This window comes from Pelophylax lessonae (genome assembly GCF_965119305.1).
Source record: "Pelophylax lessonae genome assembly, chromosome: 7".
In the NCBI taxonomy this organism is placed as follows: domain Eukaryota; kingdom Metazoa; phylum Chordata; class Amphibia; order Anura; family Ranidae; genus Pelophylax; species Pelophylax lessonae.
Window position 1 is genome coordinate 56,143,403 of NC_138774.1, and position 17,788 is coordinate 56,161,190.

Here is a 17,788-nt window from a genome sequence, read left to right on the forward strand (position 1 = left end):
CGGCTTCAGATGCCCACATCCAAGATGGCCACGCTCAGACAGTGTTTTTAAAAGTAAGATTTTGACCAAAATCCAATCCTGTACACCTTGTAAGTATGAGAATAGCGGTTCTGTAAAGGGCGATGGATTAGTATTATAGGGGTATTTTTAGTTAAAAAAGGTATTTGAGGCGGAACTCCGCTTTAAGTTGTACTGTAAATAGTTACTGTTGTTTTTGGAGTTTCTCACCTAATTCCCTCAACCCTATCCAAGTTCTCCAAAAATAAAAACAACAAAAACAACACCCCCAGACTGGTCCTTGAAGAAATGTGTGACTGAGTGTGTGTGGCTGGCTGGGGGGGCAAGAACATCTGGGGAAGACCTGGGGAATATTCCTGTGGCTCCTACGGAAGATGCACTACATACACTATATTGTCAAAAGTATTGGGCCGCCTGCCTTTACACGCACAGGAACTTTAATGGCATCCCAGTCTTAATCTGTAGGGTTCAATATTGAGTTGGCCCACCCTTTGCAGCTATAACAGCTTCAACTCTTCTGGAAAGGCTGTCCACAAGGTTTAGAAGTTTGTCTATGGTAATGCAGGCCAGAAGGTCTGGCTTGCAGTGTCCGCTTTAATTCATCTCAAAGATGTTCTATGGGGTTGAGGTCAGGACTCTGTGCAGACCAGTGAAGTTCCTCCACCCCAAACTCGCTCATCCATGACTTTATGAACCTTGCTTTGTGCACTGGTCCAAATCATTTGGTGGAGGGGGGATTATGGTGTGGGGTTGTTTTTCAGTGGTTGGGCTTGGCCCCTTAGTTCCAGTTAATGGAACTCTTAAGGCGTCAGCATACCAAGACGTTTCGGACAATTTCATGCTCCCAACTCTGTGGGAACAGTTTGAGGATGGCCCCTTCCTGTTCCAACATGACTGCGCACCAGTGCACAAAGCAAGGTCCACATAGATTAAGAATCGATCGATTATAGGCAAAGCTGATATATCGGTGGACGATCTGCACTTTCCCGATATACCGGAATCGGCCCTGAAGGGGAGCGATATTGCCGATATTTCAGGAAAGTGCTTGTACTGGAGTGATGCCTGCAGCTAGAGGCATTATCCCGGTACTGACGGTCGGCTGTCTTGTAATTACAATCGATGCGGCTGAGAAGCCGCTCAGCTGTCATTACAAGGAGCAGGAGGGGATGTCCCCCCCTCCTGCCACCTTCCGCAGCTTGCCCAGGTCTTCCGCCCCCCCGGGAGACCTGGACCAGTTTCCCCAGGCACTCAAAGTACTGTAGTCTTTCATAAACATACCGTAGATTACATGGAGTGGGAGGAGCTGGAGTGCAGAAGGCTGGAGGGGCGGAATTCAGTTCAGCTGGTGAGGTGGAGCTGGAGTTTGATTTGGATATTAAAAATGAATGAAAGTGTTTTCATTTTGTGGTGCTTAGATACAATTTAGTTCCACTTTAACCACTTAAGCCCCGGAGGATTTTCCTGCTAAATGACCAGGGGGTATTTTGCGATTCGGCACTGCGTGAATTTAACGGACAATTGCGCGGTCGTGCGACACTGTACCTAAACGAATTTGGCGTCCTTTTTTTCCCACAAACAGAGCTTTCTTTTGGTGGTATTTGATCACCTGTGCGATTTTTTTTGATCACGCGCTATAAACAAAAAAAGAGCGACAATTTTGCAAAAATAGCAATATTTTTCACATTTTTTTATATGAAATTCCCCAAAAAAAAATGTAAAAATCAAAATTTTTTAACATTTTCGGCCAATTTGTTTTATCCTACCTATGTTTGGTAAAAAAAAATTGCAAAAAGCGTATTTTGATTGGTTTGCGCAAAAGTTATCGCGTTTACTAACAAAGGGAAAGATTTTTGTCATTTTTGTTGTTTTTTTTTTAACGCGTAATGGCGGCGATCTGCGTTTTTTTTTTTTTTTTTTTTGCGGTACTGCGACATTGTGGCGGACAGATCGGACCCTTGACTGACATTTTTGACACTTTTGGGGTTACCAGTGACATTTCTACAGTAATCAGTGCTATACATATGCACTGTTACTGTAAAAATACACTGGTAGTGAAGGGGTTAACTTTATTTGGGAGGGAGGCGCTGTGTGTGTCCCTAGGGGCGTGCTTTCTACTGTGATTGGCTGTGGCTTGAGCTGTAAGGACACTGATCAACGGATCTACATAGTAGATCCGTGTGATCAGTGTCTTTACAGCGAGGAGAATGACAGGTGGCTTGTTTACACAAGCTGCTTGACATTCTCCCTCTCCCCCGACGATCGCCGAGTGACCGGCGGACATCGGGTCCGCTGGTCACACGCGCGGGGGGGTCCGTGACCACGCGGGAGCGCGCCTCCGCGGGCGCGCGCGCGCTCGCTCCCTAGACCCTCCCAGACTAGTGACGTTAATTAACGTCACTCTGCCTGGCAGGGGCTGACCGCCGCAGTAAATCTACTTGCGGCGGTCGGCAAGCGGTTAAGACCGCTCATTGTGCTGCTAGTGCGGCTCCCCTGGGTCCAGCAATGTAGACCTACGTCACTGGACTCCTAGTGGTCTCGGCAGCGTGCGCACGCCACTGGAGGCTCTCTCCCGCTGTGTTTAGCGGGAGTCAGGCCAGAGGAGGAGAGGTGCCGTTCGCCGCCTCTCTTCCCCGATTGTCGGGAAAAGTGTGAGAAGATCCGCCCGCTTGTGTAAACAGAGCAGACGGATCTTCTCTGTGACAGACAGGGACAGATCACAGGATTCAGCATAGCTCAGCATAGACATATCTCTGTCTGTCACTCAACCCCCTCCCCCCACACACGTCAGTAAGAATGAGGCATACATTTAACCCCTTGATCACCAACAGTGTTAACCCCTTCCCTTCCAGTGTCATTATTACATTAACAGTGCATATTTTTAGCACTAATTACTGTAGTAATGTCACTGGTCCCGCCAAAAGTGTCAAAAAATGTCAGTCAGGGGTGCGATCTGTCCGCTGCAATGTCGCAGTCCCGCATAAAATCGCAGATCGCCGCCATTACTAGTAAAGAAAAAAAAAACAATAAAAATAGATAATAAATAATAAAATTAGATTTTTAAATTTTTTTCTTTTGGGACTGTTATATATCAGAATGTGAAAAATATAGTGTTTTTTTTTTTTCAAAATTGTCGCTCTTTTTATCAAAAACTGAAAAATCTCACAGGTGATCAAATACCACCAAAAGAAAGCTCTATTTGTGGGGAAAAAAAGGACATAAACGTCATTTGGGTACAGCGTGACACCCCCACTCAATTGTCCGTTAAAATAACGCAGTGCCGAATCGCAAAATATGGCCTGGTCAGGAAGGGGGTAAAATCTTCTGGTCTAAAAGTGGATAAAAATACGGTCATTGAGAATTTTTTTGTCAAAGACATGTAGCTAAATACATTTTGGCCTAAATATATGACAAAAATCGAATATTTTTTAACAGTCAAAGTAGAAAATGTAAATTTTTTGCAAAATTTTCACTCTTTTTTTATTAATATCGCAAAAAATAAAAAGCGCAGAGGTGATCAAATACCACCAAAAGAAAGCTCCGTTTGTGGGGGAAAAAAGGACGTAAATTTCGTTTGGGTATAGCATTGCATGACCGCGTAATTGTCAGTTAAAGTCGTGCAGTGCCAAGTTGAAAAAAGTCACCTGGTCATTGAGCAGCAAAATCTTCCGGGGCTAAAGGTCTAAACGTCTGGAGCAAAAATGGTGGCTAATGCCCCTTAGCAGCTAAAACAATTCTGAGTGTCCTGGAAAATTATTATTATTCTAATTCGGGATTTGTATAGCGCCAACAGTTTGCTCATCATTTTACAATATAACAGGGGACAGTACAATATAATACATTTCAATACAGAATGAATACGAGGGGAAATGACATCTGGAGTATATGTATGTATGTGTGTGTGTGTGTATTCTTCTTCCTCATGAATGTACACATAGCACCCCATACTGACAGAAAAACACAGAATTGTTGACATTGTTGCAGATTTATTAAAAAAGAAAAACTGAAATATCACATGGTCCTAAGTATTCAGACCCTTTGCTGTGACACTCATATATTTAACTCAGGTGCTTTCCATTTCTTCTGATCATCCTTGAGATGGTTCTACACCTTCATTTGAGTCCAGCTGTGTTTGATTATACTGATTGGACTTGATTTGGAAAGCCACACACCTGTCTATATAAGACCTTCCAGATCACAATGCATGTCAGAGCAAATGAGAATCATGAGGTCAAAGGAACTGCCTGAAGAGCTCAGAGACAGAATTGTGGCAAGGCACAGATCTGGCCAAGGTTACAAAAAGATTTCTGCTGCACTTAAGGTTCCTAAGAGCACAGTGGCCTCCATAATCCTCAAATGGAAGACGTTTGGGACGACCAGAACCCTTCCTAGAGCTGGCCGTCCGGCCAAACTGAGCTATCGGGGGAGAAGAGCCTTGGTGAGAGAGGTAAAGAAGAACCCAAAGATCACTGTGGCTGAGCTCCAGAGATGCAGTCAGGAGATGGGAGAAAGTTGTAGAAAGTCAACCATCACTGCAGCCCTCCACCAGTCGGGGCTTTATGGCAGAGTGGCCCGACGGAAGCCTCTCCTCAGTGTAAGACACATGAAAGCCCGCATGGAGTTTGCTAAAAAACACCTGAAGGACTCCAAGATGGTGAGAAATAAGATTCTCTGGTCTGATGAGACCAAAATAGAACTTTTTGGCCTTAATTCTAAGCGGTATGTGTGGAGAAAACCAGGCACTGCTCATCACCTGTCCAATACAGTCCCAACAGTGAAGCATGGTGGTGGCAGCATCATGCTGTGGGGGTGTTTTTCAGCTGCAGGGACAGGACGACTGGTTGCAATCGAGGGAAAGATGAATGCGGCCAAGTACAGGGATATCCTGGACAAAAACCTTCTCCAGAGTGCTCTGGACCTCAGACTGGGCCGAAGGTTTACCTTCCAACAAGACAATGACCCTAAGCACACAGCTAAAATAACGAAGGAGTGGCTTCACAACAACTCCGTGACTGTTCTTGAATGGCCCAGCCAGAGCCCTGACTTAAACCCAATTGAGCATCTCTGGAGAGACCTAAAAATGGCTGTCCACCAACGTTTACCATCCAACCTGACAGAACTGGAGAGGATCTGCAAGGAGGAATGGCAGAGGATCCTCAAATCCAGGTGTGAAAGACTTGTTGCATCTTTCCCAAAAAGACTCCTGGCTGTATGAGATCAAAAGGGGGCTTCTACTAAATACTGAGCAAAGGGTCTGAATACTTAGGACCATGTGATATTTCAGTTTTTCTTTTTTAATTAATCTGCAACAATGTCAACAATTCTGTGTTTTTCTGTCAGTATGGGGTGCTATGTGTACATTCATGAGGAAGAAGAATGAACTTAAATGATTTTAGCAAATGGCTGCAATATAACAGAGTGAAAAATTTAAGGGGGTCTGAATACTTTCCGTACCCACTGTATATATAAGGCCCGGTATTACTGGATGAAATTTTACATTTCCTTGGGAGAAATGTCAGTTGAGAATGATTTACTATTTTTTCCCCCACAATCCTAGGTTCTGTACCTCGCCATGTACTTTATGGAACTGACACTACTTGAGGCTGATGGCGCACTGGTTGAGCCGGCTCTCTTAGCCTCTGGGGCGCTGAAACTGGCACAGATGGTGTCCCGTGAGTCCGGATCTTTATGTCCTCGTCAAACGTGCCAAGGCTCATTGTATTCTTACAGGTAAGGATCACTAGACTGATGCATGCAACCCCTTTCCTATTCAGGTGAACCTGTTATATGGGTACACAATGGATGTCGTGTTTTGGGAAGGACTACTTTTTTACAGGCTATTGCTGACTATAATGGAGTGGCGTAGTTGCAGTAGGAAGCAATAAGGGCCCATTCACACCAGAAACCGCATGTCTACTGCATGTGTTTAACCCCTTCCCGACCACCTGCCACCTTTTTACTGCGGCAGGGTGGCTCTCCTGCGCAAACCGATGTAGACCTACGTCGGTTGCACACAGGAAGCTAGGGGGGCGAATGTGCGCCGCCGGTGGTGCGCTCCCGCCCCCACTCGGCAGCGGGGAAGCCGATGCATGGGTCAGGCGGCTCCGATTGCTGCCTGACATCCGCGATCGCTCCTCGCTGAGAGAGAAGGACGGTCGGCTGTTGTAAACACAGCTGACCGTTCTTCTCCCTGGAATGATCACAGAGCTCATGTGATCCTTCTATACAGGATCACACGTCTCTATGGTCGTTTCACAAGCCACGCCCCCACACAGTTAGAATCACTCCCCTAGGCTCACATTTAACCCATTGATCACCCATAGGGTTAACCCCCTCCCTGCCAGTGTCATTATTACAGTAACAGCGCATATTTTTAGCACTGATTACTGTAGTAATGTCACTGGTCCCCCCCAAGTGTAAAAAATGGCAGTCAAGGGTCCGATCTGTCCGCCGCAATGTCGCAGTTCCGCAAAAAAATCGCAGATCGCCGCCATTACTAGTAAAGAAAAAAAACCGATAAAAATGACAAATATTTCCCGTAGTTAGTAGACGCGATACATTTTGTGCAAACCAATCAAAATACGCTTATTGCGTTTTTTTTAACCAAAAATATGTAGCAGAAAACAAATTGGCCTAAAATGTTAAATTTTGATTTTTAAATTTTTTTTTTTGAGAATTTTATATAGCAGAATGTAAAAAATATATATATATATTTTTTTTTTTCAAAATTGTCGCTAAAAATTGTCGCTCTTTTTTTTGTTTATAGTGCAAAAAATAAAAATTGCTCAAATACCACCAAAAGAAAGCTTTATTTATGGGGAAAAAAAAGGACATTGATTTTGTTTGGGTACAGCGTCGCACGACCGCGCAATTGTCCGTTAAAGTAACGCAGTGCCGAATTGCAAAATAGGGCCTGGTCATTAAGGGGGGAAATCTTCTGGTCTTAAAGTGGTTAATGTGTGTTTTTATGCATGTTTGCATGTAGTTGACATGCATTTCTTACCTCCACATTTGTCCTTCGAGGTCACCTTCTTTTTTTTCTTTTTTTTCTTTTTTTCTTTCGGCCTTTAGGTGCAATGCATTGTGGTGCGTTTGTGCACGTTTACCTGAATTTGTGTGCATTTTTGCAAGTTTGCAGTGCAGAAAAATGCTGCTTACTGTATTTTATTTTCACTGCAATGTACTGTAATGGTGTGGACTAGACATGTGCAGAAGGAAAAATTTTGTTTTGTTTAATTTTCGATTCATTATTTGCATAAATTTAATTTAATTAAATGTTTAATAAGTTTAACCGATTGCTGACCACCTGCCATAAATTTACTGCGGCAGGCTGGCTCGGCTGCACGAACAGATGTTGTGGTACTTCGGCTCGCTGGAGTGGTCCTGGGGGCGAGCGCGCACAGCCCCCACTAGGCGGCGGGGATGCGATGCACGGGACCGGCGGCACCGATTGCCGCCGGACACCTGCGGAGAGAGAAGGACGGTCAGCTGTTGTAAACACAGCTGACGGTTGTTCTTTCTGAAATGATCACAGAGCGCCTGTGATCCTTCTATATAGGAACACAGGTCTCTATGGTCATTTCACAAGCCACGCCCCCCTAGGCTCACATTTAACCCTTTGATCACCCATAGGGTTAACACCTTCCCGGCCAGTGTCATTATTACAGTAACAGTGCATATTTTTAGCACTGATTATTGTAGTAATGTCATTGGTCCCCCCAAAAGTGTCAAAAATGTCAGTTAGGGGTCCGATCTGTCCACCGCAATGTCGCAGTCCCACTAAAAATCGCAAATCAGCGCCAAAAAATGAATAAATGAAAAAAATTACATAAATCTTTCCCCTAGTTTGTAGACGCGATAACTTTTGCACAAACCAATCAAAATACGAATATTGGGATTTTTTTTTTTTTATACCCAAAATATGTAGCACAATACAAATTGGCCTAAAAGGATGAAAAAACATTTTTTGGGAATGTTTTATATAGCAGTATGTGTAAAAAAAAAAAAAAATATATATATATATATATATATATATATATATATATATATATATATATATATATATATATATATATATATATATATATAATTTTTTTTTCTGAATTGTCGCTATTTTATTGTTTATAGCGATCAAATACCATCAAGAAAAAGCTCTTATTTGTGGGAAAAAAGGACATCAATTTTATTTGGGTACAGCGTCACACAACCTCGCAATTTTCCATTAAAGTACCGCAGTGCCGAATTGCAAAAAATGGCCTGGTCATTAAGGGGGCAAATCCTTCCGGTCCAGAACTGGTTAATTTGTTTTCGGAATTCTTTTTTTTTTTTCAATTTTTTCTAATTTGAACTCTACTCGTCCGAATTCTGAAAATTCAAATTGATTCTAATTCCATTCGAATTGCATTCAAATTAAAATCAAAATTACTTTGATTTCCATTCTATTCTATTGTTTTTCATTCTATTCTTTTCTTTTCTAGTATATTCTATTCTTTTCTGTTCTAATTCAAATTTATTCTGTTCAAAATTTGCATTTCAGAAATGGTTATATTGTTGTTCTTTATATTTTATTATGTTCTATTCTTTTCTATTCTATTTTATTCTATTAAATTTTTAAGTTATATTCCAAATTCTAATTTCAGAAGATATATGTATTCTATTTTTTTTTTCTATTCTATTATTTTCTTGTCAATTCTATTTTATTATTTTATATTCCAATCTATTCTTTTCAGATTTATTCTGTTCAAATTTTGGGAAGTGGTTATATTTTTTCTATTCTATTGTTTTTTTTGCGTTCTATTCTTTTATTTTCTATTCTATTCTTTTCTATTCAAATTTGAATTTATTCAATTTGAAATTTGAATTTCAGATGATGGTTATATTCTTTCTATTTTATTCTATTCTTTTCTATTGTATTCTAATTTATTCTATTTGAAATTCGAATTTCAGAAGATGGGTATATTCTTTCAATTTTTTTATTCTTCTCTACTTTTCCTTTATTTTCTATTCCATTTTATTCTATTAATTTATTTTCTATTCCATTTTGTTCTGTTTTCACTCTTTTCTTTTATTTTCTATTCTATCCCTTTGTTTTCTATTCTATTTTTATCTATTCTTTTTTCTATTCTGCTCTGTTTTACTCCTATATTCTATTATTTTAATTGATATTCTTTTCAACTCTATTCCTTTTTATTTTGTATTTCATTCTGTTCGGAAATTCATATTAAATTCAAAAACGATTCGAATTAGATTAGACAAGTATTCAAATTTGATTCACAATCTATTTGTTATTTCAAATTTGTTTAAATTCGTTACTATTGTAATTCGAAAATTCTGATACATCCGAATTTCTGAAAATGACAAATTAGTCCAAATTTAAATTCGGAACGAAGCAAAACAAAACTGTCTGTCTGGTCTGATGATGAATAAAGGAACTTCATAATCTTATCTCAGCTCTGGAGTGTGGCTGTTTCTTTTTCTGGTATCTTCATGGTTGTACCCAAGTCGATCCATTAATCGACTTGGGTACAACCAGCCTGTCAGATTTTTTTACATGCAATTCCTTCCAGCAGCTACGGTCGTTCGCAGTAATCCTTGTGTTCTGCCGGACAGGAAGGCTCCCCTTCAGTAGAAAACAATAGCACTGCAGGAAGGATCCCCCCATCAACACTGACTGCCTTGATAGGGGGATTGAGACATTTTCTTTTTTCACCCATGGTGGAAGGAAAGAAAATAGGATCATCTACGACCGGCCTTATGCCTCATGGGACTTGTAGTTCCAAAACAGCTTCAGTGCAGAGGTTGCCTATCCCTGGAATTGGCAAAGAAATGTAAGCATTGCTACTATGGGGATCTAGTTACATTCGTTGCTAATTCCCTCCAGCATTCTTTATACATTTTTTACATTGTATCTCTTTTTACTAGAATGTATTTATTTCTGATGATGCTCAGCTCCATCTAGTGGCCATAATGCTGCATTTTCCAGATTCATTTTTATTACTGCCTGTAACAGCCGTCCTTAAATGGCGGCCCGAGGTCTGAACACCGATTGAGCGGCGCTCCTGTCTAGACCGTCGAAGTGCCAGTGTAGTGCCACATCTCTGTAACTCAGCAGTCATTTGTTGCTGGGACTGCGGGCATCCCAGCAACCAATGACGCTGCGTGTGCGCCCCACTCCCTACTGCTGACTATCTCGCTTCTCCCAGCTCTCACGCCCTGCCGTCCCGCGAGTTAAGGCGTGATGTCACATGTACGCCCTGCCCCCCGCTGCTTGTTATTTTGTAGGTCCCGGCTCTTATTACTTGTCGGCCGTGAGGTATTGTATTTCGCAGCACCCACCCCCTGCAGCTTGCTACCTTTGCCAGGTCCTGCCCTCAAGATATGTGGGGTGTGATATTTACAGGAGCACAATTTCTGTTAAGCGTGTTAAGCCGCAATCTGGGCACAACAAAATGTGCCCACCAGTAAAGGGGACACCTGATGTAAAGGAGCACTCTGATGGGGACACCTAATGTAAAGGAGCACTCTCATGGGGACACCTAATGTAAAGGAGCACTCTCATGGGGACACCTAATGTAAAGGAGCACTCTGATGGGGACACCTAATGTAAAGGAGCACTCTGATGGGGACACCTAATGTAAAGGAGCACTCTGATGGGGACACCTAATGTAAAGGAGCACTCTGATGGGGACACCTAATGTAAAGGAGCACTCTGATGGGGACACCTAATGTAAAGGAGCACTCTGATGGGGACACCTAATGTAAAGGACACTCTGATAGGGACACCTGATGTGATGGGGGCACCTGATGTAAGGAGGCACTCTGATGGCGACACCTAATGTAAGTGGTCACTATGATGGGGGACCTTATATAATGGGGCACTTTGATGGGGACAAATGATGTAAGGGGGCACACCGATGGGAGACACCAGATGTAAGGGGGCCTTCCATTGCAGAAACCTGATGTAAGTGGGCACTCTGAGAATACCTCTGATGAAACACATTACTTAAGGGGGCACTCTGATGGGCACACCTGATATAGAGGCTACTCTGATGGTGGCAGCTGATTTATGAGGGTAGTCTGATGGAGCAGCCCAATGTAATGTAATGTAAAATTACTCTGATAGGCACCTGATGTAAGGAGGAACATCCAATTTACATTTACAGAGTATTACCAGAGTGTGTGGAGGAAACGGTAACAAAAGCGCCAGAGAGCCTGGCTTGCGCCACAAAAAGGAAAGTAGACGCATACAATCTTTCATGGCACAGACTTTAAATTTGGACCTCAGCCGCAAATTTTAGTGACTGGACCTCCTCGAATTTGAATTCAATACCCCTGGCCTATTTGCCCCATTCTCACAACAGTTGGCTAACTCACAAAGAACAAATATACATAGCTATGTGGATGCTTTTTCAAATAGACTCCGTAGATAAAATATTAGTTCTGAAACAAAATGACTGCCTAAATGACACTTGCTCAGCACTCAACCACCTCTTGTTCTGTTACAGTGATACAGAGCTGAGCAGCCCACAGAATCTTATGGCCAAAACAGCTCTCCTGGCCAGCCCAGAATCCAAAGCCATCTGGCAAAAATATTCTCGTCCTCAGCGACTTGGAGTGAGCACAGGACCTGCCTTAGCCAACTCTCGGCACCTTGCCAGCTGCATAGCTTTGCTGAGCCCATGTCCAATAAGAGATCAACCCATACCAGGAACTTTATCGTGAGGAAGGACATCCATGTATGGTCACCACTACGTCATATTATATGCTGTGGTGTCAACAGGACAAATTTGACGGTCATAAGTTTACTATGGAGGAATTCTTTTTTACCCTAAATACTCTTATCTGGAGCTAATTTTTGTACTACTTTTGTCTGCTGAGGTTGGGTAAAAGTACAACCAAGACCATCTTCTAGGCAATCATATGACTAAAGGTTAAAGGCTGGTCAGTTTTGATCATAATAGATATGACTTGTTTCTGGTATATTGTTGCTTCCTTCCCAGCATAGCTGCCTAGCAGTGGCTTTGATTGCATCTTCATCTATTCTGAGCTTTTTATAGTATCCTGTAAGGTGACATTCAAACTCTGATATTTTAATGACTCTTATAAAGCACCATTATAGTCAAGATGCAATACCAGATTTGACAAGCAGGTGGTGCTGCTGCTGTAGTTTTCTCTATATATATATATATATAAATCTCCTAGTTCTTGAGATCCCTCTTACAAAATGCAGTTCCCAGAAGTGTCAGACTATGGAAGATATTTAAAAACATTAACCTTCTCATCAGACAGTTTGTGTGTTTTTCCATGTTTACATGTTTTAAATAAAATTTCACATTTGTGAGTCTTTTTGCTTGTAAAATATAATTGTATAATTTATGTGTGTATGGATGGATATGTATTGTTTGCATTTTTTAGTCCACTTGTATTAATAACTCAATGACTGTATAAACTATCTGTAGAGTAAAAATAGCTTCTCAAATTCATGTAAAAACAAAGAAAGAAGCCGTGTGTATTTAATAAAGTGAATATTTTTATATATTGTGTATCTGTCCATCATTGTGCTTAAAGCGGAGTTCCAGCCTAAAAACCCACTTTGCAGCATCAGTTAGAGTACAAAAACCTGAAAAAGAATAGGATAATTACCGTATTTTCCGCCGTATAAGACGCACTTTTTCTTCCCCAAAACTGGGAAGGAAAAGTTGGTGCGTCTTATATGACAAATACACATTTTGCCTGCATTAAAACTGCCCCTAACTTTGTGTGGCGCTTGCTCGCATGTACTGAGGGTTGTGGAGACTTCTCGGACCCTCCCTGCACAGCCAGGCTGTGTGTGTTCGGGCTTCCCTCTCTCTCCTATAGCACGCCTTGCCCCCCCTCCCTACAGTCTAACCACGTGCTGCCTGGGCACAATGTCAACGCTCTGCTGAGCTTACCGGTACCTTTCCCTCCATCAGTGCGGGCTGTGCCTCCTCATGTCTCCCCGGGCAGTCTCACTCCTTGCTGGGCAGTGTGGGCACAATCGCACCGCTTCTGTGCATATTTCCCGGGCACTGTATCAATCTATGCTGCCCTGAAATGTCCGCATGTCTGCCCCTCCTGCTCCATACGTTCCGCCTCCTCCGGCCAATGTTTACTGTGTGCTGCCGGTGCTCTGCTCCGCCCCGCTCCTACTTGATTTGATGCCCGTGTTGCTTTCACTGTTTACTGACTTTATATGTTACATGGTTGACATAAAATTGTTCTTAAACTGCTGTTAACTTTATCCAGTTGATACAAAATATTTTACTACAGTATTTGGTTCAGAATCTTTTTTTTCTAGATGTTCCTCCTTTAAAATTCGGTGCGTCTTATATTCCGCAGCGTCTTATACGGCAAAAAATACAGTAATATATTTTGTTTTTGTTCTACTTACCTTGTTTTTAATGAAAATAAATGTACCTTCCTTCCTCTTCCTCCTTGTGCGGACACGGCCCCCGACGTCACTTCCTCCTTTGCATTGTGTTCTGGGAGATGAGCGTCATCAATCCCAGGATGCAATGGGAACGGCCGGCCGCTACTCTGAGTGCCGATCGCAATCTACAGCGCATGCGCGAGATTTGCGATCGGCATTCTGGGTAGCCCAGAACCAGGAAGGGCAACACAGCAAGGGACACCATGGCTTCAAATGCCCACACCGGAGATGACCGTGCTCTGCAATCAATTTTAAAGGAAGTATTTATCTTTATTCAGTAAATGTAATGTACTGTAATGTGGGGTTAGTGTTAGGGTAATTGGAGGTAGTTTAGGATTAAGGGGGTATTTTTAGCTCAAAAAAGTGTATGTGGCCAGAACTCCGCTTTAAGGAACTGAACCCAGTCCATGCATGACTAAATTGTGCCACCTGGTGGTCATTAGTGTCAAGGCGTCGCAATGGGTTTTTCTGTATACTATTGCAGGTGTCTGTTGCATATGAAGCATTGCAAAATTTCAAAAATGTAAGCAAAAAGCCTCTCCCTTTAAAAAAAAAAATTAAATAAGGATCAGAAGAAAAATACAGGTGTTGCCAAGCTATTGCAGTCAATCAGATTTTGGCTTGTATTCTCCAGCCTGAACAAAAAAAAACAGCTGGAATTGCATTGGCTGCTATGAGTAACAGATCATTATTATTATTTTTTTATTAAGCTTTTAATATGTAACCCAGTAACACATGCTACAAACAGACAACGTTATGACTACATTTATTGTGAAACGTAATCTTTATCAGTGTGGTAAACTACAAAGCCAGCCACACGTTACAGTCCCGTATTATTATCGGCTTGTGGAGGGGATACTGGACAATTCTATTGTTACATTTGTAAAAAATCGAAGATTATTAGCAAGCAGGAAAATTTAATCCATTTAATTGTAATTATACAAACCAAATCAGATATATGTTGGTTAAAGTGATGGTGAACTGAAAAAAAAAAAAAAAACAGTTTCCCCTGCAAGGCAATGTCATAATGTGCTAAAACTGTGTGAAACTTACCTTAGAGCGAAGCCCTCCACCGACGCACTATCACCGCTGACAGGACTTTTATCTTCCTTCCTTCCGGGTTTGTGGGCTCCGGTCCTTTTTGAATGGATGAGCTGTTATGACGTCACTTGACTGTTTGCTGCACAGGGCTCTGAAGGACCGGCACTGGTATGCCATTCCTTCAGAGCGCATGCGCCGGTGATGTCAATGGCATCTGTAGAAGTAAATAGCTCCTAAAGGGTGCACGTTTGAGAGATGTTTACAGTACCTACAGGTATGTCTTAACCAAAGGCTTTTACCTTCACTTTAATGTTCTGGTGTTTGACCCTTTTTTTTTTTTAAATCTTTATTGTTTCAAGGTTTTTACAAAACAATGGTATAATAAGAAAAAAAAGTACACATGGTAATTGCCCAATTGATATCCAACTAAACAAGTCAACAGGGTAGATTGCATTTTAACAGGTTTTTGCCCCTGGGCCAAACAGAGTAAATCACTCATCAAAGTCTAACCTGTGAACTGGACCAGCATACCCAGAAATAGGACATCCATGCCTCTCCAGGAGGTCGTCAGCATATACAAAGATGTGAAATATTGGACAAGTACTACTAAACGATAAAATTGACAAAAGGAGAGTCAGGGGAGAAAGACCTAGAAGTGAAAAAATTTTGCAAGCAAAGTTATAATCTAGAAGAGTCAGGGATGCTATCATTATATCTGACACCGCATACGGGCCTTTATTGTCAACTGGGACTAGAGTGGGGGCCTAAGGGGGTAGATGCCAATCTGGGGCGGGTATATTTAGGCATAAGGGATCTCTTCGGAGTAGTACATCCACCTTGACCAAATATCACGGAAGCGGTGCAACAGTAAACACCCAAAGTTCAGCCCCCATGATGTTGTTCACTTCTCCATTCAGCCAGTGTGGGACAAGTGGTCGATTTCCAATACCTTGGGATCAGGCGTTTGGCAGTGTTCAATAAATAGGGGGTCAGTTTTTTGTATCGCTTAACCGAGGACCTAACCTAATGGAAGAGGAACTAAAGCAGTGCATACCTAAGTGGCCATATGGATGTGTTCTGAATCCAAGATATTATTGAATCCCAAAAGCCCTAATCCTTGGACAATCCCACCAGAAATGAAGGCATGTACCACGTTGGTTGCAGCCGCGCCAGCAATTGGAGTCAGACCCTGAAAACGTTTGCACGAGGCGAGAGGGTGTTCTATACCACCTGGTCAGAAACTTGTATGTGGATTCTTGAATGTGAGTACTGATGGAGGAAACCTGGTCCAGATGCACAATTTTCTGAATCTGTGGAGGAGAAAATTCAGTCCCCAACTCCCTCTCCCATTCTTTAATATAATATGGAGTCGTCTGTGAATGCGCCCCAAGCACCAACTTGTACATGTGGGATAACAAATGCTTAGACTCTAAGGCCAGTACACACCAGGATTCTAAGGGAGATAATGTACCCAGTGAGCGCAGTGATGGCTGTAATTTAGAGAGAAAGTCTGTCAGTTGTCTGTATCTCCATTAAGACATTGGAACGTCGTCATCGAGGGATTGCAGGGTGCCTGCGGGCATTAATCGCCCATCAGGGGCGAATTTAGCACATTACGTTTTCCCATCTATCCCCCAGGAGCGAAAAAAACTGATATCCTCTCCTGGAGAAAACCATAGGAAGCCTCTGAGAGGGGTTAGAGGGGAAGTTCTGGTGGAATATCCACCATGAGCGTTGCCCTAGTCAAGGGAGAGGTCCAATCTGAGAGTCCTCTGCTACCCACCGGTATCCATGGTGCCCCAGCCGAATTTCTGCCTGTTAAAGTCTTTTCTCGCGGAACCCAGATTTTCGTAGGGGTATCATGAGTCCAATTTAGAATACGCACTAGAGTCATAGCTTTGTAGTACAAAGATACAACCAGGAATCCTGTCCCACCATCCCTTTTGTGCCTCTGCAACACGTCATATACGAGTCTAGGTTGTTTACCATGCCAGACGAACTTCAAGAAGGGTCTTTTTAAGGTGTTTAAAAAAGGCTTGTGGTAATTGTATTGCTATAGTATGCAGCGAGTATATGACCTGGGGAGAATATTCATTTTGATTACGTTTATACGTCCGAACCATGTCAGGGGGTAATCATGCCAAGCAATCAAATCTCCCGAAATCCGCTCTAGCAGTCTACCATAGTAAAATGTCATACAGAACCCCCGGGTCATGGGAGATATGGGTGCCCAAATAAGGTAGCGAGGCTGTTTGCCATTGGAAAAGTGCACTGAAAAGAGTGCCCTGAGGCCATTAGTCATCTCCGTTGGAACATGAATGGGGAGAAATTCTGACTTATTATAATTAATTTTAAAGTTAGATATGCTGCCAAACCCATGTAGTTCCTCTATGAGCACAGGTAGGGAAGTTTGGTGCCAGCTGATAAGGAGATCATCTACATAAGCAGATAGTTTGTGTTCTACAGACCCAATTTTGACCCCAGCTAAATCTTGGTTATTGCGAAGTTGCCTGAGAAAGGGCTCCAGCACCAGGGCAAGAGTAGCTTTGGATAGTGGGCAACCTTGTCTGGTCCCGTTATGTATATGAAAAGGCTCTGTTAATATTCCATTACCTTTCACCCTTCCGTAGGACCGCTATATAATGCCAAGATCCGCCCAAGCATCCTGCTGCCAAGGCCATGTAGTCCTCCTGTCATGTAAATCCAGTTAATATTATTGAAGGCTTTTTCAGCATTTATCGATAGAACAAGACAAGGCTCACACACAGGACCATGCTGAGCCCAGTGCATGACACGCAAGGCTCGAATGGTAGTCTCGTGGGCCTCAAGCCTACCTTGAAGACAGCTTGATCAGGATGAATCAAAGCTGTGATATGATCCTGAAGGCGAACTGCTAGGATCGTGGCATCTGAATTTAGTCGAGATATGGGCCAGTAATTTTCACAATATTGGGGGTCTTTCCCCGGTTTTGGCAAAACTGTGATGTGGGCCATAGGAGCTTCAATGTGGCAAGGGGTTATCCAGAGTAATATGATTAAAATAGGTGCATATAAGGTCTGCAAGGGTGGAAAACAGCTTTTTATAATACTGGCTTGTGAAGCCATCCAGACCAGGGCCTTTGCCTTGGGCAAGCCTGCAACAACCTTACCTACTTCATCAGAAGTGATAGGTTGTTCTAAATCTGACAACACTTCCTCTGGCAACTGGAGAATGGTGGATTTCCGCAAGTAGGCCTGAACACGTTCTTTAAGAGCTGTGGTACTTTCTAGATGGGGAATAGAC

General features: G+C 42.4%; 1 protein-coding gene across 1 annotated transcript in view; it reads left to right on the forward strand.

The window, feature by feature from the left end:
- CCNP (cyclin P) overlaps positions 1-11,916 on the forward strand; it is a gene marked incomplete at its 5' end in the record, with an annotated part of 32,312 nt that extends 20,396 nt beyond the window's left edge. Inside the window, 2 exons of the mRNA XM_082263626.1 lie at positions 5,573-5,745; positions 11,520-11,916. Coding sequence (XP_082119752.1) covers positions 5,573-5,745; positions 11,520-11,736 — 390 coding nt within the window. The 3' untranslated portion in view covers positions 11,737-11,916. The remainder of the gene's footprint in view (positions 1-5,572; positions 5,746-11,519) is intronic.
- Between the last annotated feature and the right edge of the window lie 5,872 nt (positions 11,917-17,788).